The sequence below is a fragment of the Sander lucioperca genome, chromosome 1, assembly GCF_008315115.2.
Source record: "Sander lucioperca isolate FBNREF2018 chromosome 1, SLUC_FBN_1.2, whole genome shotgun sequence".
NCBI lineage: Eukaryota > Metazoa > Chordata > Actinopteri > Perciformes > Percidae > Sander > Sander lucioperca.
In genome coordinates this window covers 39,076,637-39,104,554 of record NC_050173.1, presented here as the reverse complement: position 1 = coordinate 39,104,554, position 27,918 = coordinate 39,076,637, and the positions used below count along the sequence as shown (strand labels likewise).

General features: G+C 39.7%; 4 protein-coding genes across 5 annotated transcripts; 3 read left to right on the top strand and 1 right to left on the bottom strand.

Annotated features, from left to right (window-relative positions):
- Positions 1-44: 44 nt before the first annotated feature.
- Positions 45-5,327, top strand: rpl26 (ribosomal protein L26). Its single transcript, XM_031319275.2, has 4 exons — positions 45-139; positions 890-1,061; positions 1,152-1,292; positions 5,161-5,327. The coding sequence occupies exons 2-4, from the start codon at positions 894-896 to the stop codon at positions 5,287-5,289; spliced, it is 438 nt and encodes a 145-aa protein (XP_031175135.1). The 5' UTR covers positions 45-139; positions 890-893; the 3' UTR covers positions 5,290-5,327.
- Positions 5,328-6,350: 1,023 nt separating this feature from the next.
- On the top strand, positions 6,351-8,613 carry atp6v0e1 (ATPase H+ transporting V0 subunit e1). Of its 2 annotated transcripts, none has more exons than XM_031319277.2 (4): positions 6,351-6,606; positions 7,149-7,196; positions 7,951-8,074; positions 8,245-8,613. In XM_031319277.2, the coding sequence occupies exons 1-3, from the start codon at positions 6,503-6,505 to the stop codon at positions 8,042-8,044; spliced, it is 246 nt and encodes an 81-aa protein (XP_031175137.1). In that variant the 5' UTR covers positions 6,351-6,502; the 3' UTR covers positions 8,045-8,074; positions 8,245-8,613. The 2 variants fall into 2 exon arrangements, with proteins under 2 accessions (XP_031175137.1, XP_031175136.1); XM_031319276.2 differs by having other exon boundaries at positions 8,242-8,613.
- A 367-nt stretch (positions 8,614-8,980) lies between these two features.
- Positions 8,981-15,248, top strand: bnip1a (BCL2 interacting protein 1a). Its single transcript, XM_031319274.2, has 7 exons — positions 8,981-9,114; positions 10,277-10,369; positions 10,462-10,553; positions 10,988-11,092; positions 11,330-11,448; positions 12,804-13,005; positions 14,910-15,248. Exons 1-6 carry the CDS (start codon positions 9,034-9,036, stop codon positions 12,998-13,000), a joined length of 687 nt encoding a protein of 228 aa, XP_031175134.1. The 5' UTR covers positions 8,981-9,033; the 3' UTR covers positions 13,001-13,005; positions 14,910-15,248.
- Positions 15,249-16,703: 1,455 nt separating this feature from the next.
- nkx2.5 (NK2 homeobox 5) lies at positions 16,704-18,669 on the bottom strand. The gene is made up of 2 exons (XM_031319727.2): positions 18,122-18,669; positions 16,704-17,469 (listed from the first exon to the last, which is right to left on the bottom strand). The coding sequence occupies exons 1-2, from the start codon at positions 18,468-18,470 to the stop codon at positions 16,856-16,858; spliced, it is 963 nt and encodes a 320-aa protein (XP_031175587.1). The 5' UTR covers positions 18,471-18,669; the 3' UTR covers positions 16,704-16,855.
- Positions 18,670-27,918: the final 9,249 nt, after the last annotated feature.

Sequence of the window (27,918 nt, the reverse complement as noted above, 5' to 3'; positions counted from 1 at the left end):
CGTGTTTATAATTACTGTGATAAATGTGTTTTTTTATCCCCATAACGTAGCCATCTCGCGAGACTTGAGTGTGAACTAATGCCAGCGGAAGTACTTTACGAGTCTCTTTTCCGCCGGCCATAGAGGAGCAAACGGCAGGGTAAGAATTCCTGGCAGATAATTTCACTAAAGTTATCACCATCCATCCTCCCTTTAATGTCACTGTGTATTCATATAAACGTCTAAACACCTCGTGAAACTTGTCACAATTAAAAAACGGCCAATATTGAACAAATATTGATGATAGATTACTAGTTAAACCTTCTCAGTATTTGGTGCCTCTGCTAGGTCGGTCGGTATCCGCATGTCGGCTGCGGATACTGAAGGTGGCTGATTCTTGGTGCTAGCGACCAATATTCGACTTCCTTTACAGTTAAATGCGATTCTTTTTAGTCTGTAATTCACGTTACTGTTGGCACAAAAGTACTATCGCTCCAGTCTGTTATATTATGCTAACAGTAGTGTCATTTTGCTAGCTTAGCATAACCTCACCGCTTTGAAAAAGTAGCTAGCTAGCTACCAAAACCTAGCCAGTTAACAACGGTTTTAATACCGTCAACGTGGGTGTTTTAAGTAGCGTTAGTTGCAGTGTTTCTGTTAGTGCTTCAGGGGAGGTAACGTTAGTGTGCAGAGAAACTACAGTTATTCAAACTCGAGTTGATATTGACGTTTGGATACTAGCATTAGCTAACTTGCTAATGTTACATTTTCTGTTCACTTTGTGCTTGCAGGTGTCACGTTTTCAGCAATTAAGAGATATTTGTCCGACAACTGCCTGCGTTGTTATAGAATTTAGTTGTTAAAGTTGTTATTGGCTAGTTAATAACCTGTATGTCTTGTTTGCTCACAGCATCATGAAGCTTAATCCATTTGTAACATCCTCGCGCCGCAAGAACCGCAAAAGGCACTTCAATGCCCCCTCACACATCAGGAGGAAGATCATGTCTTCCCCCCTGTCCAAGGAGCTCCGCCAGAAGTACAATGTGAGGTCCATGCCCATCCGTAAAGATGACGAAGTCCAGGTATTGTAGTTTGGATTGCTGAAAGTTTGTCATAATTTGTATAAAGTGTAAGCTGCACTTGCTTGACTTGCTTGTTTTGTTTACAAACAGGTTGTCCGTGGACACTACAAAGGCCAGCAGATTGGCAAAGTAGTCCAGGTCTACAGGAAGAAGTACGTCATCTACATTGAGCGTGTGCAGAGAGAGAAGGCCAACGGAACCACAGTCCATGTCGGCATCCACCCAAGCAAGGTGAGATACAGTTGTGTAGACCTCTACCTAATGTGCTTAGTGGAAATAAGAGAGAAGTGTGAAATATCATTGTTGAACACTGTAGGCTGCAATGGGAAAGTGTGTCAATCCTAACCTATTTTAAATGGCTGTGTGTGTCAAGACCCACTCTTGAGATATGTTCTGTGCCTTTTTGGCTTATCGTTGGCAGACCCTGCAAGCACTCTGCAATAGAGGTGGGATAATCATTACATTACATGTCATTTAGCTGACGCTTTTATCCAAAGCGACTTACAGTTGCTATATATGTCAGAGGTCGCACACCTCTGGAGCAACTAGGGGTTAAGTGTCTTGCTCAGGGACACATTGGTTGATGTGTCGCAGTGGGAATTGAACCCAGACACCAAAGGCATGTGTCATATCCACTGCACCATCACCACCCCGATCGATGGAAAATGCTAGACCACACTTGATTTTTATTGGTTAATCCAGTTCATACCAGGTGAAAGACCTGTAATACACAAGTATTCAGTTCTCAACACAGAAAGGGCGTTGATTCAAGTTTGTGGTGATCTTTGAGGCTGCAGTTAGGGGTGTTATTGCATTGGGCTGTGTTATATTGAAGTTTTTCTGTCCACCACATTTAAATGCATATAGACAGTTTCTTCTGGGATTTCAAGTTCCCTGAAATGGTAAGATGGCACATCTCTTACCATCAGGTGTCAACAATATTTCGACACTTGGGTCCATTAGGTCCAACAAACAATCCAGACTTGACCCCTTGTTCACCACCTTATATTTTTAGTGTATTTATGCATAACTAGTAGTTGTTGGAATGAATATGCTAAGGAAAAAGGTAAAATTCTAACTGCAAAATGTTGGTTATTAAAATTAGTTTAGTACAAGAGAGGTAACAATATATTTGAACATCTGGAAGCAGATGTAAAATGCAGTTCTGCCAAGTTCAACATCACTGAAGTTCAGTATCTCTGTAAAATTGTATAAAAGTAGGGAATGAAAACAGTTTGTCAATTCATCTTAAAGCTTGTGTACATAGTAACCAACAGTAGAAACCCTTATAGATTGTAATGCAAAATGTTACCGTTTGTGAATCTGAGTGTCGGAGAGACGGCAGTTAATCTCTACAAAGTACAGCCTTAAACATTACCATAGTGTTTGCATTGCATTATATTTTAAGGTATGGCTGGCCAATGTGGAGAAAATCAAATCAAGATATTTTAACAATATATTACAAATACCTTTATCCATACTGCGATGACATTGGATGTTTGACTATTGGTGCTCTCGCAAAATGGTTACACAATGAGATTTGTGATAAATGATCAATAATGCGGCTGTAATGACTAAGTGTGTAAAGGCAAATAATGGAACAGTCTGGTAAGTTCAGGAAGTTGCATCATTTCAATGCAGCTTGTAAAACCAGGAAAAGACAACTTACGCCACATCACGATATTCAAAATCTAAGACGATATCTATTCTCATATCACGATATTAATATATCACACTATTGTAAGGTGTTCCTGAAGTTTTTGCTTATCTGTATATGTAAATTTGGTAAACTCATTCAGAACGCAGCAGCTCGGCTTGTCTTCAACCTCCCCAAGTTCTCTCACACTACACCTCTCCTCCGCTCTCTTCACTGGTTACCAATTGCGGCCCGCATCTGCTTCAAGACACTAGTACTTACATACAGGGCCACGAACGGATCAGCACCCGCTTACATCCAGGACATGGTCAAACCATATACCCCAACCCGCCCACTTCGTTCTGCATCAGCCAAACTGCTTGCTGCCCTCTCACAGCGAGGGAGAACTAATCACTCAACGAAATCCCGACTGTTTACTGTCCTGGCTCCCAAATGGTGGAACGAGCTCCCCATCAATATCAGGATGGCCGAAAGCCTACACATCTTCCGCCGAAGGCTAAAAACGCATCTCTTCCGACTACACCTCGGATTAAAAAAAACAAAAAAAAAACCTGCACTTTCATATGTCTCTTTGTAGGTTTGCCTATTTAAAGCTAAAGTATTTGCACTTGCTACAGAGTTTGAACCTTCACAGTTGAAAGCATTTAATTGTAAGTCGCTTTGGATAAAAGCATCAGCTAAATGACATGTAATAATAAAAAACATGTAATGTAATAACAGTGCAGTCCACTGCTACTCCATTTCAAAATATAGCCTCAAAATCATAGAACAAAGTCGCACAAACAAATCTCAACAGTTTATATATTAAGGGAGTATTTATTGCAGGGCTGCACTGGTCACAGTAGAAAAGGCACAGGTGTTAATTAATTGGGGCTGAATTCCATGTAGCTGTTTGAGCTTGAGGGTCCTGGTATTGTGCATGTTGTCTCACTATCAAACTTTCATGGCTTACTGGGACAACAAACCCGAAGCCCATATTGTTAGTAACACCTATGCCTTTCCTTTGACGAGTCAAAATTTCTGCTGTTGATGAACTAATTTCGTCTTATTGTTCAATCCACTGCAGCAAACCTGTCAGTCCTTTGTCGCCAAGCTGCTTTGGCCCACCATAACATTTTCTTGGTTTTTATTTTATTTTCCTAAACCCAAGCTGTGTTTGGTACAACTGTCAAATATTTGTATTCATGGTCAAATTCAAGTAGTTTGGGCTTTAGAAGGGCTGTGAGTAAGCTGTCAAGAGACGGTCACACAGATTTGATTGATGAAAACTCTACACAATAGCATTACGCTGCACTCTCACAGGAACATGTAAACTGGCCAAAACAAACTGCAGTTCTACTTCTAGCGGAGCATTTGGCTCAGCTAGCAGTCCCTTTTCAGACATTTTGACATGTTATGGACATGGGTACAAGGCACATTGCATCTAATAGCAATGAGTGTTTCAATTTTATTTAATTCCCTTTTTATTGATACAAATTAAAACCTCCATCAGACACTTTATTATACACATTTTTCTTAATTTCAAAAGGAAGTTAAATGGAATAAAAAACGAGAGTACACAAACATACATGTATACTATATATACTGATATTAATAATAGTATCTAACAGTTGTGGCAATCAGTTATAAAATAAAAAAGGTGGTAAAAAATAAAAGTACAGAAATAAAATCATTAAGCCAAAAAAAACAAACTTATAAGAAGTTAAAATACATAAGTAAATGCACATTAAACGTGTTCTCTGCACTCTCCCTTTTTGTTACTTAGGAGTCTACTGTCACCTCCCATATAGTACATTTTAAGGTGTTTTACTGTAAGAGGAGGCATCCTGGGAATGTTGCCAGTGTATCAGGTAGAAGATAATATCAATCCATTCCATTTAGTGTTCCAGTAAGCCATACTGTTTAGCACAACTTCTGGGGCCATGGAGTTGGCACACATAAATGGAATGCAGCCATAATTATTAATTACACCTGCACTTTTCTTGTCCTGCCATCTCAATATTTGCAGAGGAACCTTAACTTTATTAGTGTCTTTGAGAGCTTGATAGCAGTGGGTCACATTCCATTGACTGCAATATATGTAATGCTATGACCTTAATGTACACTATGTAATTAATGTACATCATGAGTGAATAGCTGACTTAAGCCCAACTATCAAACATGTAAGGCCTTTGTAACTCCCATTTCATTAATGGATTCTATTTTGTGAATTTGTAGTGGTTGTACTGATTGCCAATGTCTGTTTGACCAACAGACTGATTAATTACTACATAATATCCACAGGTAAAAAATGGTGTTGTGGACATACCTTTAATGTTATTGTAAGGAGTTGTGAAGTCACCAGATTAGTTTCAGAAATTGTTAATTTTTTTTAAATTCTGACCACTGCCAATGAGGAATCCTATGACTTGTTTACCAACGTACTATTTTTTCCTTTTGCAGGTGGTCATCACCAGGCTAAAGCTGGACAAGGACCGCAAAAAGATCCTGGAGCGCAAGGCCAAGTCTCGTGCTGATGGGAAGGAGAAGGGCAAATACAAGGAGGAGACCATTGAGAAGATGCAGGAGTGAAAACGATCTTTTGCTATCAATAAACTGTGTAAATGGACCATACTTGTCTGTCATGTTTTTAGTTGCGGATGTGCAATGGTTTTCTTTGAGTGGTGTCAAATATATTTCTAGGTTATGGAATGTATAGTTACATGCATACCTTATTTGAGGTAGTCTAACACCGATTGTTGTACATCACCTGTTAGAAGAAGATTGGGTCCTAGTTAAAGGTCTGTACATAGTCCACAAACTCACACAACACTAGTGCACACACTTTGTTCAGTGTTTTAATCCAATCTTGTGGCCAAAGGTCTAGGAAACTAATTTTTATTATGAATTTGTTCTGGCAGAGGTTTGTTCTCCAGAGAAACTAATGTTGAAACTGATAATTTCCACTAGTCTTTTTAATTGTGCATGTTAGAGTATAAATGTAGATGTGACTGGGGCCTGGCTGTTTTGATTCCTGTCAAGAACTGAGCTGACGAGTGTAACGTCTCAGAACACGGCAAACTGACGTTGGAAATGTCTGAATGAAATGCTGCTGGTGGGTTCATAAATGTCTTTGGCAGATTGAATTGCTGAAGAAATTTAAGATTTAAACCCCACACATAAAACAAAAGTTCCATTAAAAGTATGAAATCAGATTAAAGTCGTGTTTAGCAACATGCTTTACTACAGCATGGTCCTAGTGTTGCTTGCATAGCACTCATTTTGTAATTATACAAAATAGGCGATAGGTGTCACTTTTTCCCACAGGTTGAACCTTCCCAATTCTAATAGTAAAAATTAAATAAATTATTTTTTCCCACTCCAAATTAAGTGTCTCTAAGCAACCAAAGAGCCTGACTGTCAATTTTAAGCATTTGCTTGAACAACTTGTTACTTATATAAGAAATACGATCATAATCTTGATATTGTACAAGCTTATTTACCAACTTCTCTAAACTGTAATAGTAAATGTAATATTGCGCTGATTCACAGAAAACATGCCAAATAAGTAATTGTTGCATCTTTTCAAGAAGTTCAGACGTTAAGGTTTTCCCATAGACTGTATATAAGGGTATTCCTTACAAATAAATGTTTAGAACAACGATTCACGTTACTTCCTCACTCTCTCGGTCATGTGATACACTGACTGTGGACCCTGTCTGGCAGCTGGACAGGATACTGAAGTTATCTCAAGTCAAAACTTCTTACCTCTGAGATATTCTTGGTTTTAAAGAAAAACACCACCATGGCGGAACTAGGTTTTGTGATCGCCATGTCTGTGATGACTCTGTTTTGGGGCATTATTGGCGGAGTAGTGCCCTGGTTTATCCCTAAGGGACCAAATAGAGGGTGAGTTTGTTAGCTTCACTTTAGCTTTCAACTGGCTAACGTTACAAAGAGCTAACTCAATTTGTATTGTATGTTGACCCGTGACTATCATTTGATACAAGTAGCTGTACAGTGTATAAAAAAGTAAATAAAAGTGAAATACGCTTCTCAACGTTACTTAAACATTGTGGGGGAACTTTACTCGCTAGTAAGTAAAAGTTATGGTTAGCTAACTGGAGCTAATTTGACAGCCCTTCCTTCTTTGTGAGTCGAAGGGAGCTTCATACTTTTTACCTTTTTAATGCTGGGGCTACTGATATCTCTGTACAATAAATCAATATCTAGTCTATTTCCATATATTTAAATACCAAACTTCAGAGTAAATATACTCCATCTCTGGAAAATGTGCCTAATGAAACTTCCCTTATTTGCCTGTTTGTCACTCGCATCACGAGATCGAGCTATGTTAATAGCCTGCGTTGTATTTTAAACCCACGTATGCAGCCATTAACGTTAGATTTGTAAGTATGCCACTTTTAAAATATGTTCTTCTATTCCCACAGAGTGATAGTCACAATGCTGGTGTTAACCGCAGTCTGCTGCTACCTGTTGTAAGTATTTTCATCCTGGAAACGTGCCAGGGTTTTTGGAAGTTTTGTTGTGGCACTCTGTGTTTTAAAACACGTCTGTTTGAAATGATCAGTACATCAATCCATTGACAGACGCATTTATTTTGGTAATCAATTAGTCTGACATTTACATTTAAGTAATTGGTTTAGCTAAAATCCGAGCATTCCCTTATTCCAACTTCTGAAATGTAACGATTTGCTGCTTGTCTTTGTCTTATGGATTCACTTTTTAGTCTGTTGAAGACGTTGCCTTGGGCTTTAGGAAATAAAGGGATTATTTTCTGACATAATTTTTAGTTGCAGCTGAAATCATAATTTTAGAATACCTCTTTTCCACAAGTGGACATTCATTTGTATAGCTGATACTGTGTGGAAACAATTGTTTCTCAATATAAATTAGTGTGCAATATTATAATAAAACAATGCTTGTTATTGGACTTAAAACTGTTATGCATATAGTATTTCTGTCTTGTGATACATTATTCATATCCACAAGTAGTTGCAAGTGTGCATATGGTGTCATGTTATATGTCAGTAGTGCTGCAGCCAAGTGAAGTAGTTCCCCCAAAGGCCCTGAGTTTGATGCTGTGTAGGATAACCCTAACCTGTTTTGTCATGACAAATGTGGGCCTTCATTAAGAATTATCCAGGAGCTTTCCCACATAACATGTTGTGTTCTTATTTGCACAGTCTTGCCGTTGACACACGCAATCTTAATATCCTTTCTGTCCATCAGCTGGTTGATAGCAATTCTGGCCCAGTTGAACCCACTTTTCGGACCTTCTCTGTCCACTGACACCATCTGGTACCTGAACTATCACTGGCCTTAATTTACTCTCCCAGGACTCCTGACCAAGCAGGTAAAGTTCTTCCTCTGAAACAGCAATGTATTGAACCTACATTTGATGTTGTACCTTTTTTAAGCTACTTTATAGATACTGTACTTGTATTTAGCCTATAGATCATGTATTTGATTGTTTGGCTTGATTTTTCAAACTGTTCCTGTTTTTATTGTAATTTCCCCCAGCGGGGGAGGACCTGACACTGCTGCATACCAATGGATGTTTGCTTCTGACTTCATGCAGAGATCATTCCTTCTGAATCACCCAAAGCTCAGACCCCTGTGCAATTTAATGAGTGACGCCCACACTGGTGCCTTAAACAAAAAAAGATTCCCAAAGGACTTCTGAGTGATCTCACTGAATGTGCTTTACTTTAAATTAAAGCAACCTTCACTTGTTGTTTGGTTATATTATGTATATTGTGTTTATTGTTAATATGGATGGCCGTGCCTTTAAATAGTTGATGTGTTTGATGTTCTCTTTTTGTGTCTGATAATATTAGTAATGGATGCAATCCTCTCAACAGTGGAGTATTAATAAACTAATAATCAACCCAATTGGTCCATAGCCTTTGTAATTTGTTTTGCCTAATTGATGAGCTTGTGACTTGTGCTAAAAGTGTTGACTGTTGTGACTCAATTTTCATTGTAAATATGATACTCTCTCCTCATTATGTAGACATGTAAAGAATATATGCTTTTTTATTTTCATACCATGTTAAGAAGACACCTATGTCATTAATAGGCTGAGTAAGTATATCATTTTTCAAATGTCAGTGCATATTGGTAAAACATGTCTAAGTTTTCAGACTGTATATAAAATACATTTAATTCATTATGATATAGATACTATGATTATTTATTATATTATATACAGCTTTTTGTTTTTTAATACCATACAATGTATCGTATAGGTTGTAAGGACAAAGTCGACGTTGCTTCCTGCTTTCCGTAGTTTGAGCCGTCTACGTTGGCAACATGGCGTCCTCAGATGTCCACGTTCGAGTATGTGAACAAGAAATACTCAAATATGACCTGGAAATCAAAGCTCTCATCCAGGTGCGAGTATTTATTTGGTAAGATTACTTAGCGCCATGTCAAGACACGCTGGGCTTTGAGCTTGTCAATCAAGGGAATCGTGTTGTTGTCTGATAGCATGTATGCTACAGCTAACACAATGTTCCCAGCTGCAGTCAGCCGGTGCCCGGTGTGACGTTACCGACAGCTCGAGCCGCTCTCTCAACATGCAGTTACCAGTAGAGTAAAAGTGCTTTAATGTAGCTATGTCTTTAATGTGCCAAATGTTTATCTCCGATAAGTTAAGGTAATTCTATCACGCTGGAAATTAAAACTGCCAGAAAACTGGACTGTGTGTGTGTGTGTGTGTGTGCACACACGTCAGGCCTAATTAAAGGTAACTTATTGCAATTAATATCGAAACTGATTTCCAGTAGGATACACGTCCTTTGAATAAAACCAATCTTTACCAAGTTTGGTTATTTTCCCCCCACTCATTATTAATTACTAATTATTTATTTGATTAAAATCTACACCTTTTTAGCATATTTGTACCAGCGTTAATGTAGCTCCCACTGATAACTTTTTATTTAGTTTTTACTGAATTAGCTAGGCTACTTCTGTATGTGCGCACTATGTATTTATGCATGTACTGTATTTAAGTAGCTGTGTATTTTGATATTATTTTTTGCTCGATTGTTTTTATTAAGCACAAACATGGTTTGTTATGAATTTGACCTTGACCTGAAATGAATCCATTAGTTGATTACAGAAAATTAATAGACATGTTTTGATAATCAATTGATAAAATGTCACCTTTGTTTTTATATAATTTTACATTCAGTAACTTTTGTTTTTAACAGTTCATAGGAAAAACATGGCATTTGAAGGTGGCCTCTTTGGACTTTGGGAAGTTGTAATGAATTGATAATGAAATGGAAAAAAAAAAAACAGTATACAGGCCTAGAGTTGCTTTACTTTTTTTTAGCACATTTGATAGCCCATGTTGACAGATTATTCCCAGCTGACAGCATGATACTCCTCTTACAGAGACTGCCGGTGGCAGTTCATCCTGAGAGAAAAGCGCAAACTGTCAGAACACTTATGGTCCAGCCACATTTTGATACCAGTAACTTCACCTAACGGCGATAATGAAAACATATATACATGTGTCTCTCTCATCCTTGTTTTGATGTCTCCCCAGGACATTAATGAGTGCACAGGCCCTCAAAGCAAGCTGACAGAACTGAATGCAAATGTGAAAAAGAGTTTCCACAATCTCAGGTTGCGGATTCAGGTAAATGCTTACATACACGACATAACCCGCTACAGGCACTTGGTTGTATGATAATTGATGAAAAAATGTGTGCTATTTTCTTTCTTTGACAGGATTTTGAGCAGATGGCTATGGAGCAGGACAAAGAGTCAGACAAACAAGCTTTGATCAGTCAGGTGGAGGGACACAGAAAACAGATGCTGAGGTAATGTCTATACATTTCAATACTCCTACTAGGGCTGGGCAATATATCAATATTATACTGATATCGTGATATGAGACTAAATATCGTCTTAGATTTTGGAAATCGTAATATTGTAAATGGCTTAAGTGTTGTCTTTTCCTGGTTTTAAAGGCTGCATTACAGTAAAGTTATGTCATTTTCTGTGTTACCAGACTGTTCTAGCTCTTCTATTATTTTTACCTTTACCCACTTAGTCATTATATCTACATTACTGAAGATTATTTATCTTAAATCTCATTGTGAAGATATTTTGTTAAAGCACCAATTGTCAACCCAATAATATCGATAAAGCCGACAAACTGTTGGGGGAGAAGCATGTGAAAATTGTCTGCCTAAATTTGCATAATGTCTACTGTTATTTTTTTGTTTGTTGTTTACGGCGTCTGTGTTTCCAGCAACCAGACAGGTTGGAGGAAAGCCAACCTGGCCAGCAAACTGTCCATCGACAATATGGAGAAGCAGGCACTTCTTACTGGAGTAGATAGTGCTGCGAGGCAGAGGTGAGCCGACAATGTGTGCTAGTACTTGTTAGAGAGACGGTCTCATAAACGAGAGGCGTTCAGAGACGGGGATTACCTCTGTGTCCTTTGACCAACATACTAAATCCTCTCAATGTTGTGGTTAGGAAATTGCATGGTTTCTACATCCTCATCATTTCTGTTTATAGGATACATTTAATTAGCACTAGGAGATTTTTTTTGTATCACTTGTATCTCTTGTTTTTATCACTTTTTCAGGAAGATGACCAAAGAGGGCTTGGCTCAGACAACCAGTGACATCACCGAGAACCTTATGAGCATCAGCCGAATGATGGCGCAGCGGGTTCAGCAGAGCGAGGAGACCATGACCTCACTAGGTTAGTGAAGGAAACACCTGATGGTAAAGAGCGTGTTAACAGTGTGTTTGCAAAATCCCTAATTATCTTTTCAACACCAGATACTTAAAGGACGATTTCGGCGCAAAACAAACCTAGGGGTTAATAACAGATGTGTACCCACTCTGTCGTTCTCTGGGACATGTTTTCATGCTAATCGAATGCGTTTGTAGCTTGAAACAAGCTAGCGCGGACCGCTGATTAGCTTACAACGCTAGTATTCAGGGCACAGGGAAAGTAAAAACAAATTGCTATTTATACCACTAAAAAGGCTCAAAATATCACCACACTTCAATGGTAGCATAATGAGGGTCCCTAAATGTTAACTGAAGCATTGAGAACTTTGTAAGTGTACAGACAGTTTATTAAAAAGATAGATTATAAAGACAGTCATGTTCTCGTATACAGGTGGCCGCCGTCTTGCGAGCTACTGTCTTTCTAAACTATCTTTTTAATAAACTGTCTGTACACTTACAAAGTTCTCAATGTTTCGGATATTTTGAGCCTTTTTAGTGGTATAAATAGCGATTTGTTTTTACTTTCCCTGTGCCCCGAATACTAGCGTTGTAAGCTAATCAGCATTCCGCTCTAGCTTGTTTCAAGCTACAAACGCATTTAATTAGCATGAAAACATGTCCCAGAGAACGACAGAGTGGGTACACATCTGTTATTAACCCCTAGGTTTGTTTTGTGCCGGAATTGTTCTTTAAAGGTGCTCTAAGTGATGTCACGCGTTTTTTAGGCTACAACATTTTTTGTCACATACAGCAAACATCTCCTCACTATTCGCGAGCTGCCTGTCCCCTGAACACACTGTAAAAAAATGCAGTCTCTGTAGACAGCCCAGGCTCCACAAACGGCAACAAAAACAAACTGCGTCAACCTGCACCACCAAACATAACAAACAGTGTTCCAGCCAATCACCGACCAGAAGGATTTGGGGGTGGGGGTTGGGGGGTTAGTGCGCGGAAGGGAGGGGGAGGGGACGGGATGAGGAGGAGGAGGAGGGAGGGGCGAGCTGGCCTCCGTTTTGTTTGACAATACTTCGAACGTCAACAAGAAGTGACGTCACCCAACATCGCTTAGAGCACCTTTAAAATGTGATTGTTTAGCTGAACTTGTTTTGATTCACATTTAAAAGGCATTAAAGGGGAACTGCTTCGGTGCTTGTTTACTGACCCTCCTACTATAACACTGTGTTGCCACAGATACATTCTTTAGGGTGGGGTACAAACTTTGTGGCCACCGATTTTAAAAGACTTAAATGGTTTTACAGTATTTATGTCAATGCACACCGTCTAAAAAGATTATATTAATTATGTCTCTTCTCTTTGAAGCCACCTCCTCGAGGACCATCCAAGAGACCAATGATGAATTTAAGACCATGACGGGGACCATCCAGCTCGGGAGGAAACTCATCACCAAGTACAATCGGAGAGAGCTCACCGATAAACTGCTCATCTTCTTGGCGATCGCCCTCTTCCTCGCCACAGTTCTCTACATCCTTAAGAAGAGACTGTTCCCCTTCCTGTAGACCAGGTACCTTTTTTTTTGAGGAGCTCTCCCATTACTGCATACAGTTTTTTTTTTTTTTTTTTTTCCATGGTTAACGCAAATGATTTAAACAAATCTGACTGCCCGCGTGTAATATTACACACACACACACACACACACACACACACACACACACACACACACACACACGAGTGTCTGCTTGGTGGAATGTGGACCGCTCGCTCTGCTGGACTGTGACGCTGCTCAGGGTGAAATGTTGTCCACACAAGATACACCCCCAGTTCCATGCAGTGTTTTATTCATTGAAAAGGTTTTGGTTCACCACACAAAGGAAATAAGAAGATGCACGTGTTGGTGGCACAGAATGTGACCGACGTCTGTCTTTGGTTAGTGTGATGGTAATGCTGTGCATTGCTTTTAATGAAATCACTTGTGAGAGGAGATGGACAGTCCTGTAGAAGATATCCAGTACGGTTTTATGTTTTCATATATATATATATATATATATATATATATATATATATATATATATAATTTTTATTTTTTTCCATATCAAAGACTTCACATGTTGCCATGACTGCAGATATTGTGCGGAGGGCAGTAAAACTCATCTTTGTGTATGATACACAATGGGTTAAGGAAAATAATGTAAACACAATTTCAGTCAAATCTGATCATCACAAAACAAGTTTTCATTTCAGTTCAGCAATCTTTTATTGGCATGCATGTCATTAAAACAGTGTTATATAGTATACAATACTTTTACGGTTAATCAATAGTAGTATTAAATATCACCTGATTTCATAAAGTCGCTGTGCAAATGATGTACACGCATTTCGTTCAATTTCTATTTATAAGGATGTGCTGTATAATTACTGAGGTATAGTTTATTACAGCATTATAATGACTCAATGCTTTTTCTTTGGAAATAGAATATTGTAATGCCTTTTAACTTTGATACAAGCCCAGCTGCAGTCACTCAGTTTGTGTTTCACTAGCTGGATCATCCAGAAAGTGCTTGCAGGGTTTTCCCAACCATCATACGGCATAGGCGCAGAGTTGTTTTGGGCGGAATGGATTTAAAATCAGTGTGAGCATCAAAACTAACTACATGACTTTTCTCAGATCTAATGATTATAACTGGTCCCCAAGGAGTTCTTTAGGGCTGCAACTAACAATTATTTTAAAGGTGCTGTAGGTAGGATTGTGAAGATCCAGGACTTAGCCAAAACATTTGAACATCATTTTAATGACCTCCTTCATGTAGTTCTACTGGAACATAGGGTCAGTTTCAGCAAATATGACAGAAAGTTAGTTTTATAAGTCTTACCTACTGCACCTTTTTAATGATTATTTTCTAGACTAATCGATTAAGTTTTTGGTCTCTAAAATGTCAGATAATGGTGAATAACGTGGATCAGTGTTTTCCAAAGCCCAAGATGACGTCCTCAAATGTCTTGTTCAAAGATATTCAGTGTTCTGTCATAGAGGAGTGAAGAAACTAGAAAATATTCACATTTATGAAGCTGGAATCAGCGAATTCTGAAGATAGTTGGCAATTGATTTAATAGTTGAGAACGAATCAATTAATCTTTGCAGCTCTAGGCTTCTTTAGCACGTTTTGTCTTTAAACTTTTTGTTATTTATCTATTATATGCTCTAGCTTTTCCAATGCTTTGGACACAGATATGGTAATAACAATGGTCCACAATGGTGTGAAATTGCACTTTCTGTTATTGAACAACGTATCATTTTCTTGAGGGAGGACCCCTAAACCCCCCCCACCAAATATGTGCACCTAAGTCTTCTAGGGAACAAACAGTGACTTGTACTTGTATATGTGCACATCAAATTGTCTTTTATGTTTTATTTATTTAGCGTGCAAACTTAAAAAAAAAAAAAAAAGAGGCATTCGCTCTGGTCTGCAGCGGAGCAGAAAAGCTCTGGAAAGCAGTGGCAGCGATCACACATGGCAGAGATAGAGCAGCATGCATCCCTGCCTTTCTTCAGATAAGACCCGGAAAAGCAGATTATTCCGACCCGTTTCCCTCTCCCTTTCCAGTGTGGGTGGAGGGCGAGGGGGGATATTTTTAGGTTTGTGTGGTGCTGTTATCTGACGTTGCCTTTTCAACACCTCGGAGGAGAGGGTGGCCAGAGGAGCTACATGACCTTGCTACCCTGTCTGCAATTGCCTGGCATTGCCATTTTGTTTTAATGTGTTCATGTTGTCAGTATATTGATTGTGAATAAACACAAAGTCTTGTGGCTTGATGTTTGACATGTTTCTCAAACGTGTGCGTGTGAGGGTGTAAATGAGAGAGAAGACAACGGAGCGTGTGTGGAGAGACCTGAGAGATGCCCAAGCGTCTCTTACTCGTGTAAAGTGCCGGCAGTTGGGCAGAGCTAAACTGCACACTTAGACGAGGCCTCTGGCTCTCTGTCAAGCAAATTGGACCATTCTAGCATTTAGCACCGAGATAGCGTCAATCAAGTGTTTGGGTTTGTATCTGGACAAGAGGACCGGGTCGCACACGGCGCCACACTGATGGCGTAAACGCAGCAGACAGAATCGCCACTTTCACAGTTATTTATACGACTGAAGGGAGCTTTTTTTCACTTATTTATCTGACTGTTAACAATATCCGTGTGTTTTCCCAGCGAGTCCTTCAACTCAAATTCCGTCGGTTCTCACAAACACAGAAATGACTTAGCCAAGCAGAAAAAAAGTTTCAAAAAGAAAGTCTTTAATAATCAAGTATACTGTCCAAAAATAAGAGTCATATCATGGATCAGGTAACAGCTTGGATTTGTCCTCATATTTTACAAGTACAGACAAAAGCCACTGACTTTCAGTGTGGCTTTTGACAGGTTGTATAGAGACTACTTGTACACACAAAACAATTATTGAAAATCAAATTGTAATGACTTTAAAACCACATTCCCTTGCAGAACCTGATTTAATAACGCTTAATACAGGTCAAGGTTAGGGCTCACAGCGATCTCTGTCCCAGCAACTGTAAACGTGAGTGCACGTGGCTGACAGCAGCTTGTAAAAAGTGTAAACTTTTAACAACCTTTCAACCTTGTTTGAGCGTATTGAAGGAAGCTTCCTAATAGCCACTTGAACACTTTAACCAGACACAAACCATATGAGGGCTGTACAGATGTTAGGGTCCTTTTAATGTGGATCTACTGTTTAACCAGTTCAACCATGGGACCCAGAGCCATGAATTATATACTGCCATAACCATAGTTCACTATTACCTAATGGAGACTTAATATTGCTGGGTTTGTGTAGTTTTAAATGATTTAGGGATTATAGCCAGAGCCAATTATTACATTAAACAACTTTAAGCATTTCTAATTAAATAGTTGCATGTTGTAATATTAACAATTATAATAATAATAATTAGAATAGCCTATAGAAGTAATCATTTTCCATAACCAAAGTTATTACAATTTTATTTTGTGTTTTTCATCTTCGCCTATGTTTGTAGATAAGAACATTTAACAATCCACCTCGTGGTGTCCAAAAAAATAAATAACATAAAGATAGGAAATGAGAGGGGAAAATATAAAATGTAGAATAACATTAAAGAACTGTGGTTGCAACATGTTATTTTCTTTAATTTCCGCTCAAATGGTGTTTACGGAAATTAATAATAATAATAATAATAATAAAAATAAAAAAAAAGTAGACTATTCAGACAAAAACTGGTGCTGAGAACAAAAAGAAAACGAAAAACTACCAAAAGTGAGTAGGTAATTAAATATAAGAGAAGTTATACAAGCTCCGCAAAGTCTTGACACATTTTAAAATGCATGCAAATAATCCCGTTATAAACTGAATAGGTAACACTGCTGCATGTTGAGTTTACCATGTCCTAATGCCATGTAACGAAGACACCCCATTACTGGAGGGAAATGTATTCTGGACATTATTCAGGTCCCCCACCCCAAAGTTCATGTAATTCCCGTTGTTGGAGGACCCTTGCATAGTTTGCATTGTGGCTGCAGGGTAGTTACACGCATAGTTTGTGTTGCAGCCTGGGCTGGTGTAGTTACTGAAAGCTGGATAGTTGTTGTAAGTGAAATGGTTGAGGTGACCCATACTGTAGGAGGGGTTGTAAGGGGCTGTGTCTGCCGCCAGGCAAGGCTTCCCATCCCGCACCAGCACCGGCACCGACACCCTCCTGGGCGGCGGCAGAGACACCATCTCCAGGCTCTGGTCCTGCCGCTGCCGCTTGCACTTGTACCTCCTGTTCTGGAACCAGATCTTCACCTGGGTAGGGGTGAGTTTTAGCACCCCGGCGAGGTGGTCTCTCTCCGGCGCGGACAGGTATCTCTGCTGCTTGAAGCGGCGCTCCAGCTCGTACACCTGCGCCTGGGAGAACAGGACCCGCGGCTTCCTGCGTCTCCGGGGCTTGGGTCGCCTTGCGTCCTCTGTTTTTATGTCGTCCACAGGCTCGGTCGGAGGGCTGAAGTCCTCTGATCACACCAGACGGAAAGAAAAGAATGAAAATAATATATAGGCCTGTATCTGCGAAAGTGACCTCTTAACAGAAGGGATGGACATGTATTTACATAGGCCTAGAGCTATTTCTTTTACTATTACTGACCAATAATAATAAACATAATAGTAGCCTAATATTATATCATATATATATTATGCTGTATCATATATAGTAATATAATTACATGGGTTAATTTGCTTTTGTCAATTGTGCCAATGTTGGTGCTTCAGATCCCTTGGCCGCCCATGATGCATTCAGTGTAAACTTTGGGGAGGAAAAGACACATTTACATACAGGGAACCACGACGCGTGACTGAATCACTTCAATTTGCCAGTGCAACTTTTGTACTTTTGACATTGATTTTTCTTTTAAATGAAAAGTATGAATTATATATATATATATATATTTTTTTTTTTTTTTTTTTTTTATCCAGGAGGCCTTCAAGAAAATGCTGACCATCCACTCAAATTTGAAAACGTTTTAAAGCTTGTAAGACTGCTTATTGCTTTGGTGGAGTGGTTTTTGGAGCATCGGATGCGTTTTGCGCAAATCAAAGAACACGAGCCTGTGGGCCTCATTTTGCACAGGCCTGCAAAAATCACATTTCGTCCTTTCATCAGCTCACCTTTTCTGCGTTTCCCCTCAAACGCGTCTGATTTCCCATCCTTAACTATATCCATCTCCATGAGTGATTTCCCATAAAAGGTAGCATAGTTGAGGGCATTGCCTCTGCCGGCTCTGGACTCGTGGAGGTCTTCTCCAAACAGCGAGGCGGCGGCGGCGGACGACATGTCCCGCAGAGGCTCCTGCTTCAGACGGGCCAGCATGCAGGAGGAGGAGGAGGAGGTCGGCACGGTGCAGCACTCCATACGAGAAGAAACGTCCAGAGAAGACACCATAACGTCATGACTCTGCTCCAGGTTTAATATATCCTTTACAGAGAAGGGAGTGGACGTGCTGGGGCTGGGAAACATTGCCAAGAACTGAAAAAGAAAACCTATTAACCTGTCATGTGGATGTAACAAAAAAGAGGTCAACAAACTCCCTCTCCTTCCTGGTAATATTTACTGGCTTTAAGTATGAGTTTGGCATAGCAGACTGATCTTGAGTGAAGTTTGCATTTTGAATGTCAACTCTGTCTCCAAACTTTTTTTCTTGGCCTCCCTCTCTTCCCGGTGACGCAGGGAGGGAGGGAGGGAGATGGGGAGCCAGTGGGACCCTCCGTATGGAGCCACTGGTACTCCCATTTCATGACGTAAAGTGTTGTCTGTCACAGGCTCGGGCTGATGTTGCTTGTAGGCCTTCATGTGTTCAATCACTGCAAATATACCCAATATGCACCAGCCCAGACCTCATTATTCTCGTCCTAATGCAAACTGTCGTTGTTAGAACTATTTTCTCTAATCAGTAATTTTCTCAATCTTATTCTGCCTTGTTTTAGGATTTTGATTTTGATGTAAAAATGTAATAAATGATGGTTGTTCTTCAGTATTGCATTTTATCATTGCGCACAATACAAACGAGTTCCCAGTTAATTCTACTCGCTATTATTCTAAGTCCAGCATGTGGACGGATGTTTACACACATCTTCAAGTACCCAGAGAAATGATTTATCTCACTGCGTGTACATCAGGAGTGTCGGCTGTAATGACTTAAGGAGTCAAACTTGCGTTATTTCAGTTAACAGGAGGAATTATAACCGGGGTGTATGTGTTTGATAAGCCTGATCGTGCGCGTGCATGTGTTTGGGGTGTCCTCTCGTCCCTCATCTGACGGGAAACGGAGCAGACGAGCGTCAAGAAAGAGGAGGGGGGGGGGGCAGACAACAGGTTGGGCCCCCTGAACGCGGAACCTGAAACCAGTAGCGACACACTCTGCTGTCTGCCTCCAAGAGATTCTGGAGCCACTGTCTGCGTTATCAGGACGTGATAACAGACAACAACAAACCTACACACACACACACACACACACACACACACACACACACACACACACACACACACACACACACACACACACACACACACACACACACACACACACACACACACTCCCACCCACGCTGCAGGCCAGGTTATCCTGAAGATGTGTCACATGTGACACCCAAGTTGTAGGGCTTTTAATTTGGCCATCGATGTTTTTTGTTTAATTCCAAGACAAGCAATCAGCTTTACATCACAATAAACAAGACACTCCTGTGTGCATTCCTTAGCATAGGTAGGCTACATGTGACGGTGTCAATCTTAAATATACAATCCGTAATTTATAGATGATCAAAAACAAAGTACAAATCATTCGCCGGACTGCAGTAAAATGGAGACAACTGTGCGTAATGACGCGTAACCTGCACGTGTTTCCCCCCCCCCCCTCCCGCACGGTTGGCACTAAACCTGCTATTAATGCCTGTGGAGACGGTCACAGGAGACAGACAGTATTATCGTTTGTTTTATCTTCAGCGTTTAGCACAGCCACGGGGTAAATGGGTCCCCCTGTCTCCGACCTAGCGATGGTGTTTATAGTTTTAAAGACTATTTGTGCGCCTCGAGAGCTGATGAATGGCCGTAAAATCTTTCTCGGGCGCAGTGAGAGTCAACACTAGCCCGGCTCTTGCTGTAATAATTGGCGAAATAAAGTAAACGCACGGGGGAGGGTGTGTGTGTTTGGGGGTGGGGGGACAAGACGTGGGGAAAATGTTTTCATCATGATTGATTTCCACTGGCTTTGCGCGGTTTGAGCGTAACGTTTCTGTTTTCTGTCTTTAATTGCAAAGAGAAATCAAAAAGTCAAACGCTCAATCTTGTGCCATAATAAATCATCCACCAAACGAAATAGGTCTTCAGTTCTACCGGGTTGTAAACAGTCAGCTGTAAATTGAACATGACAGGTCTGGCATGTGTTTCATATCCCTAATGCTTCGTCCTGCAGCCGCACCGCGGTCCCCTTTGACCTGTCTTTCTGCAGCACATCTCCAACTCAGATAAAGCCTCAGATAAGGTTGCTTAAAAACTTCCGCTGCACGAACGTGTGGGTATTTTGAGGATTGCGTGTCGGAGTGAGGAGCCTCTGTGTGTGTGTGTGTGTGTGTGTGTGTGTGTGTGTGTGTGTGTGTGTGTGTGTGTGCGTGTGCGTGTGCGCGCGTGTGTGTGTGTTTGTCCTGGAGGCCGTTTGGTGATTTAGATCCATTCACTGTTTAGTGATTAGACTAATTAGGATGTAACAGGCTCTTTAGGATGTAATCCAGTTAGAAATGGCATAGCACACATTTTTACACTTTCTCTCTCAAAAGCTGGTTGGCCTCATTACCTGTTGAAACTGTCGGTGTGTTAGTGGTGGATAAAGTATGCCTATCTACAACTTTGTGGCAAAATCCCTGCATTTAAAACGGCACACTAAAACATATATAATTCTACATTTAAAAATGTTAACCCTTGTGTTGTCCTCCCATGTCAAAATGAACACTTTTTTTTTAACAAGTTTTTGTAGCATTTTTCGACGTTTTCTGCGCTCCACCCCCCCCCCCACACTACCACCAGTATACAATTCCACCAACTTGTTACCACTGTTTTTAAACTCATTTTTGGATTTTATAGTCAATAAACCTCATGTATCCTTTATGAAATTGTATCTAATCTAATTTTAGCGTTAAAAAAAATGCATAAAGTATACAATATTATTACTGATAGTTAAGATCGGGGGATGTTTATGGATAATCACAGACTGTCAAAGTTTAGTCAAAAAGTGATTAAAACACCCAAAAGTCAATGGTAGTATTGGACTGATCCTTACTCTTACTTGTGAAGAGCGTTTCATGGAACCATCTGTGTTACTTTTGGGCAATTTGGTAGAAAGAAAACCAAATTTCTGATGTAGAAACTTTGAAAACAGGTCAAGTTTGACCCGAGGACAACAGGAGGGTTAAAGTTCTCACTCTGAAGAATGGTCTTATGTTGAATTATGGATGCATTATTACTGTAATCAAGAGATATGGTAACGTCTTAGGTCCTTCAGCTGGCGTTAGTTTCAACTCTCATGTTCTGTTGTCTTATTTAAACAGTTTTCTGCTCTTATTTTACGAAGTAGCCTATATAAACTAATACATGCTATTATTTAATCTTAAATTGCAAAAGAAACTAAACTAACTGTGTCTGTCAAGTAAAAGTAGTGATACCACAGCGTACTCTGTTACAAGTACAAGGCAAAATCTTAAAAAAAGTATTGGCATCAAAATGAACTTAAAGTACCAAACATGAAAGTACTCATTATGCAGAATGACCCAGAATAAAGATATAATTGGATTATATACATATTGTTGCATTAATGTGTTCATCACATTAATGTTGCAGCTGGTAAAGGTGGAGCTCTTTTGTATGACTTTATATACTCCTGGGTAGTTTAATCTATAATATATCATAATGTATGAGTTGACCTGTATTTTGTATTAATACTCTGAATTTGTAAAGTAACTAAAGTTCTGAAATCAATGCAGTGGAGTAAAAAGTACAATACTTACCTCTGAGATGTAGGGTAGTAGAAGTATAAAGTAGCATTAAATGGAAATGCTCAAGTAAAGTACAAATACCTACGAATTGTACTTAAGTACAGTACTTTGTTACTTTCCACCACTGGTCAGAAGTGAGTAAAAAGATCCAACATTTCCCTTTTAAAATGTTGAAGAGTAAATGTAGAAAGTCTCCGGAAATATTAACATAAAGAACAAGTGCTTCAAAATGTTAAAGAACAATACATGAGTACATACGTATAGTCAACCACTGATAGAAGCTGAAATGAAATGCAAAACAAAACCTACAATTACTAACTCATGGCTACAATCCAACTATAACGCAAGAAAAGAAGCCTGAAATAAGTATGACAAAATATAGACTTATAGATACATATACAGTATACACATGAACACATCAATACAGTATATATACTCAACAGATCCACAATATATACGTGTGCAGGCCTATATATAAACACACGCATATATACTGTACATGTTTTTACTATTCAATGCACATATACACTTATACATATAAACACCGATGTACATATATGTACACACCATGTAGACACAGACATACAAATACAAACATATGTTAATGCATATGCCAGTAAAATAATGTATAAAACATTAGAATGAAGTGAAATCGAATACAACTTGTTTTACATCACACGAAAGAGAACGAGAGTTTTAAGAATTTATTATATATATAATTCTTCTGACCAGACAGGCTCTTCCAAAGTCTCAAGGCTGGAAAAGAGAAAGCCCACTGCCGATGTCTTTATAGTCTGGAAGCCGGGACAGCCAGAAGGGCCTGTTTAAGGATCTTACAACACACTCCGGTTCATACAGAGTTCCAAGATCTGGGATGTTGAAATCTGTAAAAACTCTAAACTCCATGGCAACCACTGAAAGCAGTGATGTACTCAGTTGTTTTGGATTTATCGAGAGTCTGGCTGCTGCCTTCTGGTGAGGCAAGAATCTAGATTAGAAAAAAAAACAAATACCTCTGTTTGTAGAAGTAATAAAGGCTACTGTAGAAAGTTTTCCCACAATTGTATATCACAAGTATACACACGTATTCTATTCTGAAAGTTGCATCAGATCCATTTGTCATGTTTAGACATTTCAATTTTCAAGTCAAATGAAAACGTTTACAGTTTTAGGAGACAAAAAGATCTTAACCCAACACGTACATTGTTTTGCCAAATCAAACATAAAATAAGACGTAACTACAAACATACAACACCAATTTATCTATTTATTCACCAACAAAAGGAGAACATAAGAAGGAGAATCCAACAATTTCACATACAGTGTTTAATGCAAATTTGGGGACTTGTACATTGCTTCAAACTGAATATTTTCTATTCCATTTGGACTCTCTCCAAATGGGAACTATGTTGAAATGCAGCAATCATAACAAAAAAAAAAAAAAAAAATATGAATAGCCTATACTGAAATAATTCAATTTTGAAATGAATAAATAAAATAATGAGATCTATCTTCTTTTGAATTACTTTTCTGATGTGATACATGTCTGTGCTAAATGACCTACATAATTCTGAGGATATCAGGTTTTCACCTGCACAGTAATTTTCATACATTTTGACCAAAAAAAAACTAAACAATAAAAAAGGTTTTTCCTTTTTCAGCAAAAATGCAGACTACTGGCATTCAACCACCTTTAGCCTTACCAACATCAGAATCAGAATCAGTTTTATTATTATTATTATTATTATTATTATTATTATTATTATTATACTTACATACACAATGAATTTGACTTCGGTAGGTGTTAACTTTCTATACATAGACAAATATTAATATAGACACATACTGTACAATAGAGACAACAATATACACATATAGGCACATATCAACATAATAATACAAATATACAAATACGACATAATATCAAGACAAGTACACATGGAGTGGGATGTAGAGTGCAAAAAGTAATAGTGCAAAGTAGTGTGCAAGATGCATGCATAGTGGAATCTTAACAATAATACAAAATTTACAAGTTACCTTACATAACTTAGCCTAAATACTGACCGAATTAAATTTCCTTCAAATAAACATAAAGCTTTGACTGATTCACATTATGGTCCCATCATAACATCAGACAGCTCCTGTGTGACCCAGCAGCCCTGTAGCCTGATACATTGTAAAATCATAACACCACCTGTTGTTCCAGCTTCCTTTAAGGACTTTATTATATATTTTATTTCCCAGTATAATACCTCCTTATTCCCTCATGGATAAGTTCGTGGTTGATACTGTCCAATTTGCTTTCAGTCCAAGGTCCGGCCTCAGCAACTGCATTCTCACGCTGTGTCTCCATCCGTGCCGCACCCTGGATGTTTCATATAATATTAGAAATTGGGGTGGAGATATTATGAACGGATTCCAATTTAGACATGCCTGATGTGTTTTACTAGCCGATGAGTGATTCTTTGGCCCCCTTTGCCCTTTGTCCTCTCCACCATTCCCTTTTGAGTTACACCACCACCATGTGGCCATTGCAGGAACACACCTAAACGTTGGCTTAATCCACTGTCCGTTTGCTCTTTATGATGATAATATCGAATTCTTTTTATTATAAGAATGATCGTGGCGAAGCTCCTGTTGTGGCAAAGATCATTCAGTGGTCGGCACACTGTATCATTTGTCGCGTAACATAAGCATCCGCTGATCCGGAGTCATGTTGTCGTAACTGGAAACTAACTGGGTATGGCAGCAATGTCGAGTGCCATCTGTCTGTGCATCATTTGTCTTGTCTGTGATGGAGAGAGCAGCATCCCCTTCATCTACGCTCCATGCTCTGCCTCCTCCCGCCTGCCTCCCAACCCCTGACACGCACTCTCCAGGTCATGTTCTTAGGCTTGGCAAGGCTTCACAAGGTTTTTTGCTGAGTTCAAGGTGATGTTGGAGCCCCCGGGGGACATGTGAGGATGGTTTTTACTCTGTGGCTGCTTTTAGTTTTGTCTACAGCTGATGTTTGAGGGTCAGTGATAGGATACTGCTGTATTGTAGCTCACAAGCTGATGAATGGATTTTAAGGGACAGGTTGTGCCCTGTTGACATATGCAAACTGAATGTAAAACCAGGATTTTAAAGGGGCACTCTGGTGATTTAGTATTTTATTTAAAATTGAAGCAGCAGAGGCTGAGATATCCTAAATTTTAGTCCTTTGTATTAAGGAATGGATACCCGACCCGAGCCCGTCAGGTACCGTCGGGACCCGTCGGGCTCGGGTCGGGTATCCATTCGGACAGATATTTAGAAATTATGGTCTGGTTCCGGTCGGGCTCGGTCACATCAGCGCAATAAGGCATTTGTTGTAAAATGGTGCTGCGGCTCCTTTAACCCTTGTGTGGTGTTCGGGTCTGTGGGACCCGTTTTCAATGTTTGCCTAAAGAAAAATTATGCTATTTATTATTTCTTCTAACTCAAACTTATTGGCCTTGGCTCATTTTCTGTGAAGAACATAAAAAATAACTTATTTTCAATGACTGCACATGGTACACCCCCCTACACATAACTATTACATATGAGGTGTTCGGGTCTACTGGACCTGAGTGTATTTAAATGTAGGTGCTATGAAACTATGTTGTCTTTCTGCACCTGCTATTCCCACACAAAGTTATGAAATTGTTACATTTCAAGCACTTTCACCTGTTCTGATTAAGTTCTAAGAAATAAGCACCAATAATGATCAAAAATCTTGTTTCTATTTTTTTTTTTACCTTTTTTATAATTGAATTTCCTTATTTTCTTACAAAAAACGAAAATGATCATATGATCATAAATGTGATCTCACAGGGGTAAATGGCAAATATGCACCATAAATGATGCATATATCATTGATAATTGAGCTGAAGTAAACATCTATTAAGTATGTTTACATAAATTGTTGTGGCTGTATTGATTTAAATGCCTAATAATGTGGTGGGTCCACCAGACCCGGGAACATTGGCTGTGTAACAAAAATATGAACACCACACAAGTGTTAAGAGAGCTCAGTGCGTGTGTGTGTGTGTGTGTGTGTGTGTGTGGGTGTGTGTGTGGTAAGTGGGCAGAAGATAGATAGAGAAAGAGGAAGCAGACGTGTTGTATGCAACCAGAGCAGAGTTGATGGAATAAGTTTTGTACACAGTGTGTGCGGTGTCCGAAATAAACCCCAGACTGAAAGCCAAGTTCATTCATTTGCTCAACAGAAACGGGATTTTAACCCCGACGTTATTCATTTTATAACGTCGGCCCTGGAGGTAACGTGTCTCCCCTGGTTTTCTGATCACAGTCGGAAATGAGGCAATCAGGAAAGGTTAACACATTGAACATTTTAACAGCTTATTAACATGCGCTTGTTGTCCCGTGTGCGCTGATGCGCTCATCTGTTGACATTTCCGAATGCCTTCGAGATTTTAACTGTGTCGGGCTCGGGTCGGGCTCGGACATAAATATCTTAAAGGACAATTCCGGCGCAAAAACAAACCTAGGGGTTAATAACAGATGTGTACCCACTCTGTCGCTCTCTGGGACATGTTTTCATGCTAATCGAATGAGTTTCGAGCTTGAAAGATGCTAGCGCGGACCGCTGATTAGCTTACAACGCTAGTATTCAGGGCACAGGGAACATAAAAACAAATCGCTATTTATACCACTAAAAAGGCTCAAAATATCACCAAACTTCAACGGTAGCATAATGAGGGACCTGAAATGTTAACCGAAGCATTGAGAACTTTGTAAGTGTGCAGACAGTTTATTGAAAAGATAGATTATAAAAGATGTTTACATGCCGCCGCCGTCTTGGACTTGGTCATGACTTACAGCTGGCGATGCAAACTAAAATCAAAAGCAATTTGCTCAATATATCTGAAATAATCGCACTCTGCATAACTTGTCTAGTGTACTTACTTGGTGGATAACTGTCCATCTGGTCCCTCCGGTCTGGATCGCCGAAAAAGTTTCAAGTCCAGCCCTGTTTATCAGAGAGGGGAAATCTTCAGACTGTACAAAACACTGCGTCTCTTGGGCATCGCGACGCAACAGGTCCCACTCCTTGCAACACAGACACTCCTGTTCGGTGGCCATAGCTTCACAATGTCTGCAGGTACACCACCAGTTTCCCGAAGTACGAGGCTGTGTTGCGGCATTGACTACCGGTAGCTCTCTCTCTCTCTCGTAGCCCTTTCACGGAGCTCCCGCAGCTCTTCGTTCAATAAACTGTCTGTACACTTACAAAGTTCTCAATGCTTCGGTTAACATTTAGGGACCCTCACTACGCTACCGTTGAAGTTTGGTGATATGTTGAGCCTTTTTAGTGGTATAAATAGCGATTTGATTTTACGTTCCCTGTGCCCCGAATACTAGTGTTGTAAGCTAATCAGCGGTCCGCGCTAGTGTCTTTCAAGCTCCAAACTCATTCGATTAGCATGAAAACATGTCCCAGAGAGCGACAGAGTAGGTACACATCTGTTAATAACCCCTAGGTTCGTTTTGCGCCGGAATTGTCCTTTAATGCCTGTCAGGCTCGGGCCGGGTTCGGTCACGGCTCTGTCGGACGAGGGCCGGGCTTGAACAGAAAAATTCGCCCCGATCCGGACTCTACTTTGTATGAGTCCAGCTTTAAAACTTTTCCTATAACTCAACTCTATCTTTTATCACACATTCCCTGCCCGTCCCTGTCCCTGCCCCTGCCACCTAACAAGATGCTGATTCAGAAACATATTAAATCTAAAGATTTGGAGTAATGGGACCCCTGAGTTGTATGATGTCTGATAAAAGATTTCCTTAAATGATTATTCCTGTTCTTGCTCAAGCCTCTACCCGGAACTCTCCAGACAAGAGACATCCTTTCAGGATGGAGCAGATCAATTTCACGGTCACCCGAGAAGCCCACATTAAGCCCA

Bases quoted from the DNA above. Each gene is read 5' to 3' on its own strand.
- atp6v0e1 (XM_031319277.2), top strand. From the start codon at position 6,503: ATGGCGGAACTAGGTTTTGTGATCGCCATGTCTGTGATGACTCTGTTT. The intron at 6,607-7,148 runs GTGAGTTTGTTA...CTATTCCCACAG, and splicing joins CCTAAGGGACCAAATAGAGG to AGTGATAGTCACAATGCTGG. The intron at 7,197-7,950 runs GTAAGTATTTTC...TCTGTCCATCAG, and splicing joins GCAGTCTGCTGCTACCTGTT to CTGGTTGATAGCAATTCTGG.
- rpl26 (XM_031319275.2), top strand. From the start codon at position 894: ATGAAGCTTAATCCATTTGTAACATCCTCGCGCCGCAAGAACCGCAAA. The intron at 1,062-1,151 runs GTATTGTAGTTT...GTTTACAAACAG, and splicing joins GTAAAGATGACGAAGTCCAG to GTTGTCCGTGGACACTACAA. The intron at 1,293-5,160 runs GTGAGATACAGT...TTCCTTTTGCAG, and splicing joins TCGGCATCCACCCAAGCAAG to GTGGTCATCACCAGGCTAAA.
- bnip1a (XM_031319274.2), top strand. From the start codon at position 9,034: ATGGCGTCCTCAGATGTCCACGTTCGAGTATGTGAACAAGAAATACTC. The intron at 10,370-10,461 runs GTAAATGCTTAC...TTTCTTTGACAG, and splicing joins ATCTCAGGTTGCGGATTCAG to GATTTTGAGCAGATGGCTAT. The intron at 11,449-12,803 runs GTTAGTGAAGGA...TTCTCTTTGAAG, and splicing joins GGAGACCATGACCTCACTAG to CCACCTCCTCGAGGACCATC.
- nkx2.5 (XM_031319727.2), bottom strand. From the start codon at position 18,470: ATGTTTCCCAGCCCCAGCACGTCCACTCCCTTCTCTGTAAAGGATATA. The intron at 17,470-18,121 runs GTGAGCTGATGA...TGGTGTGATCAG, and splicing joins TGAGGGGAAACGCAGAAAAG to AGGACTTCAGCCCTCCGACC.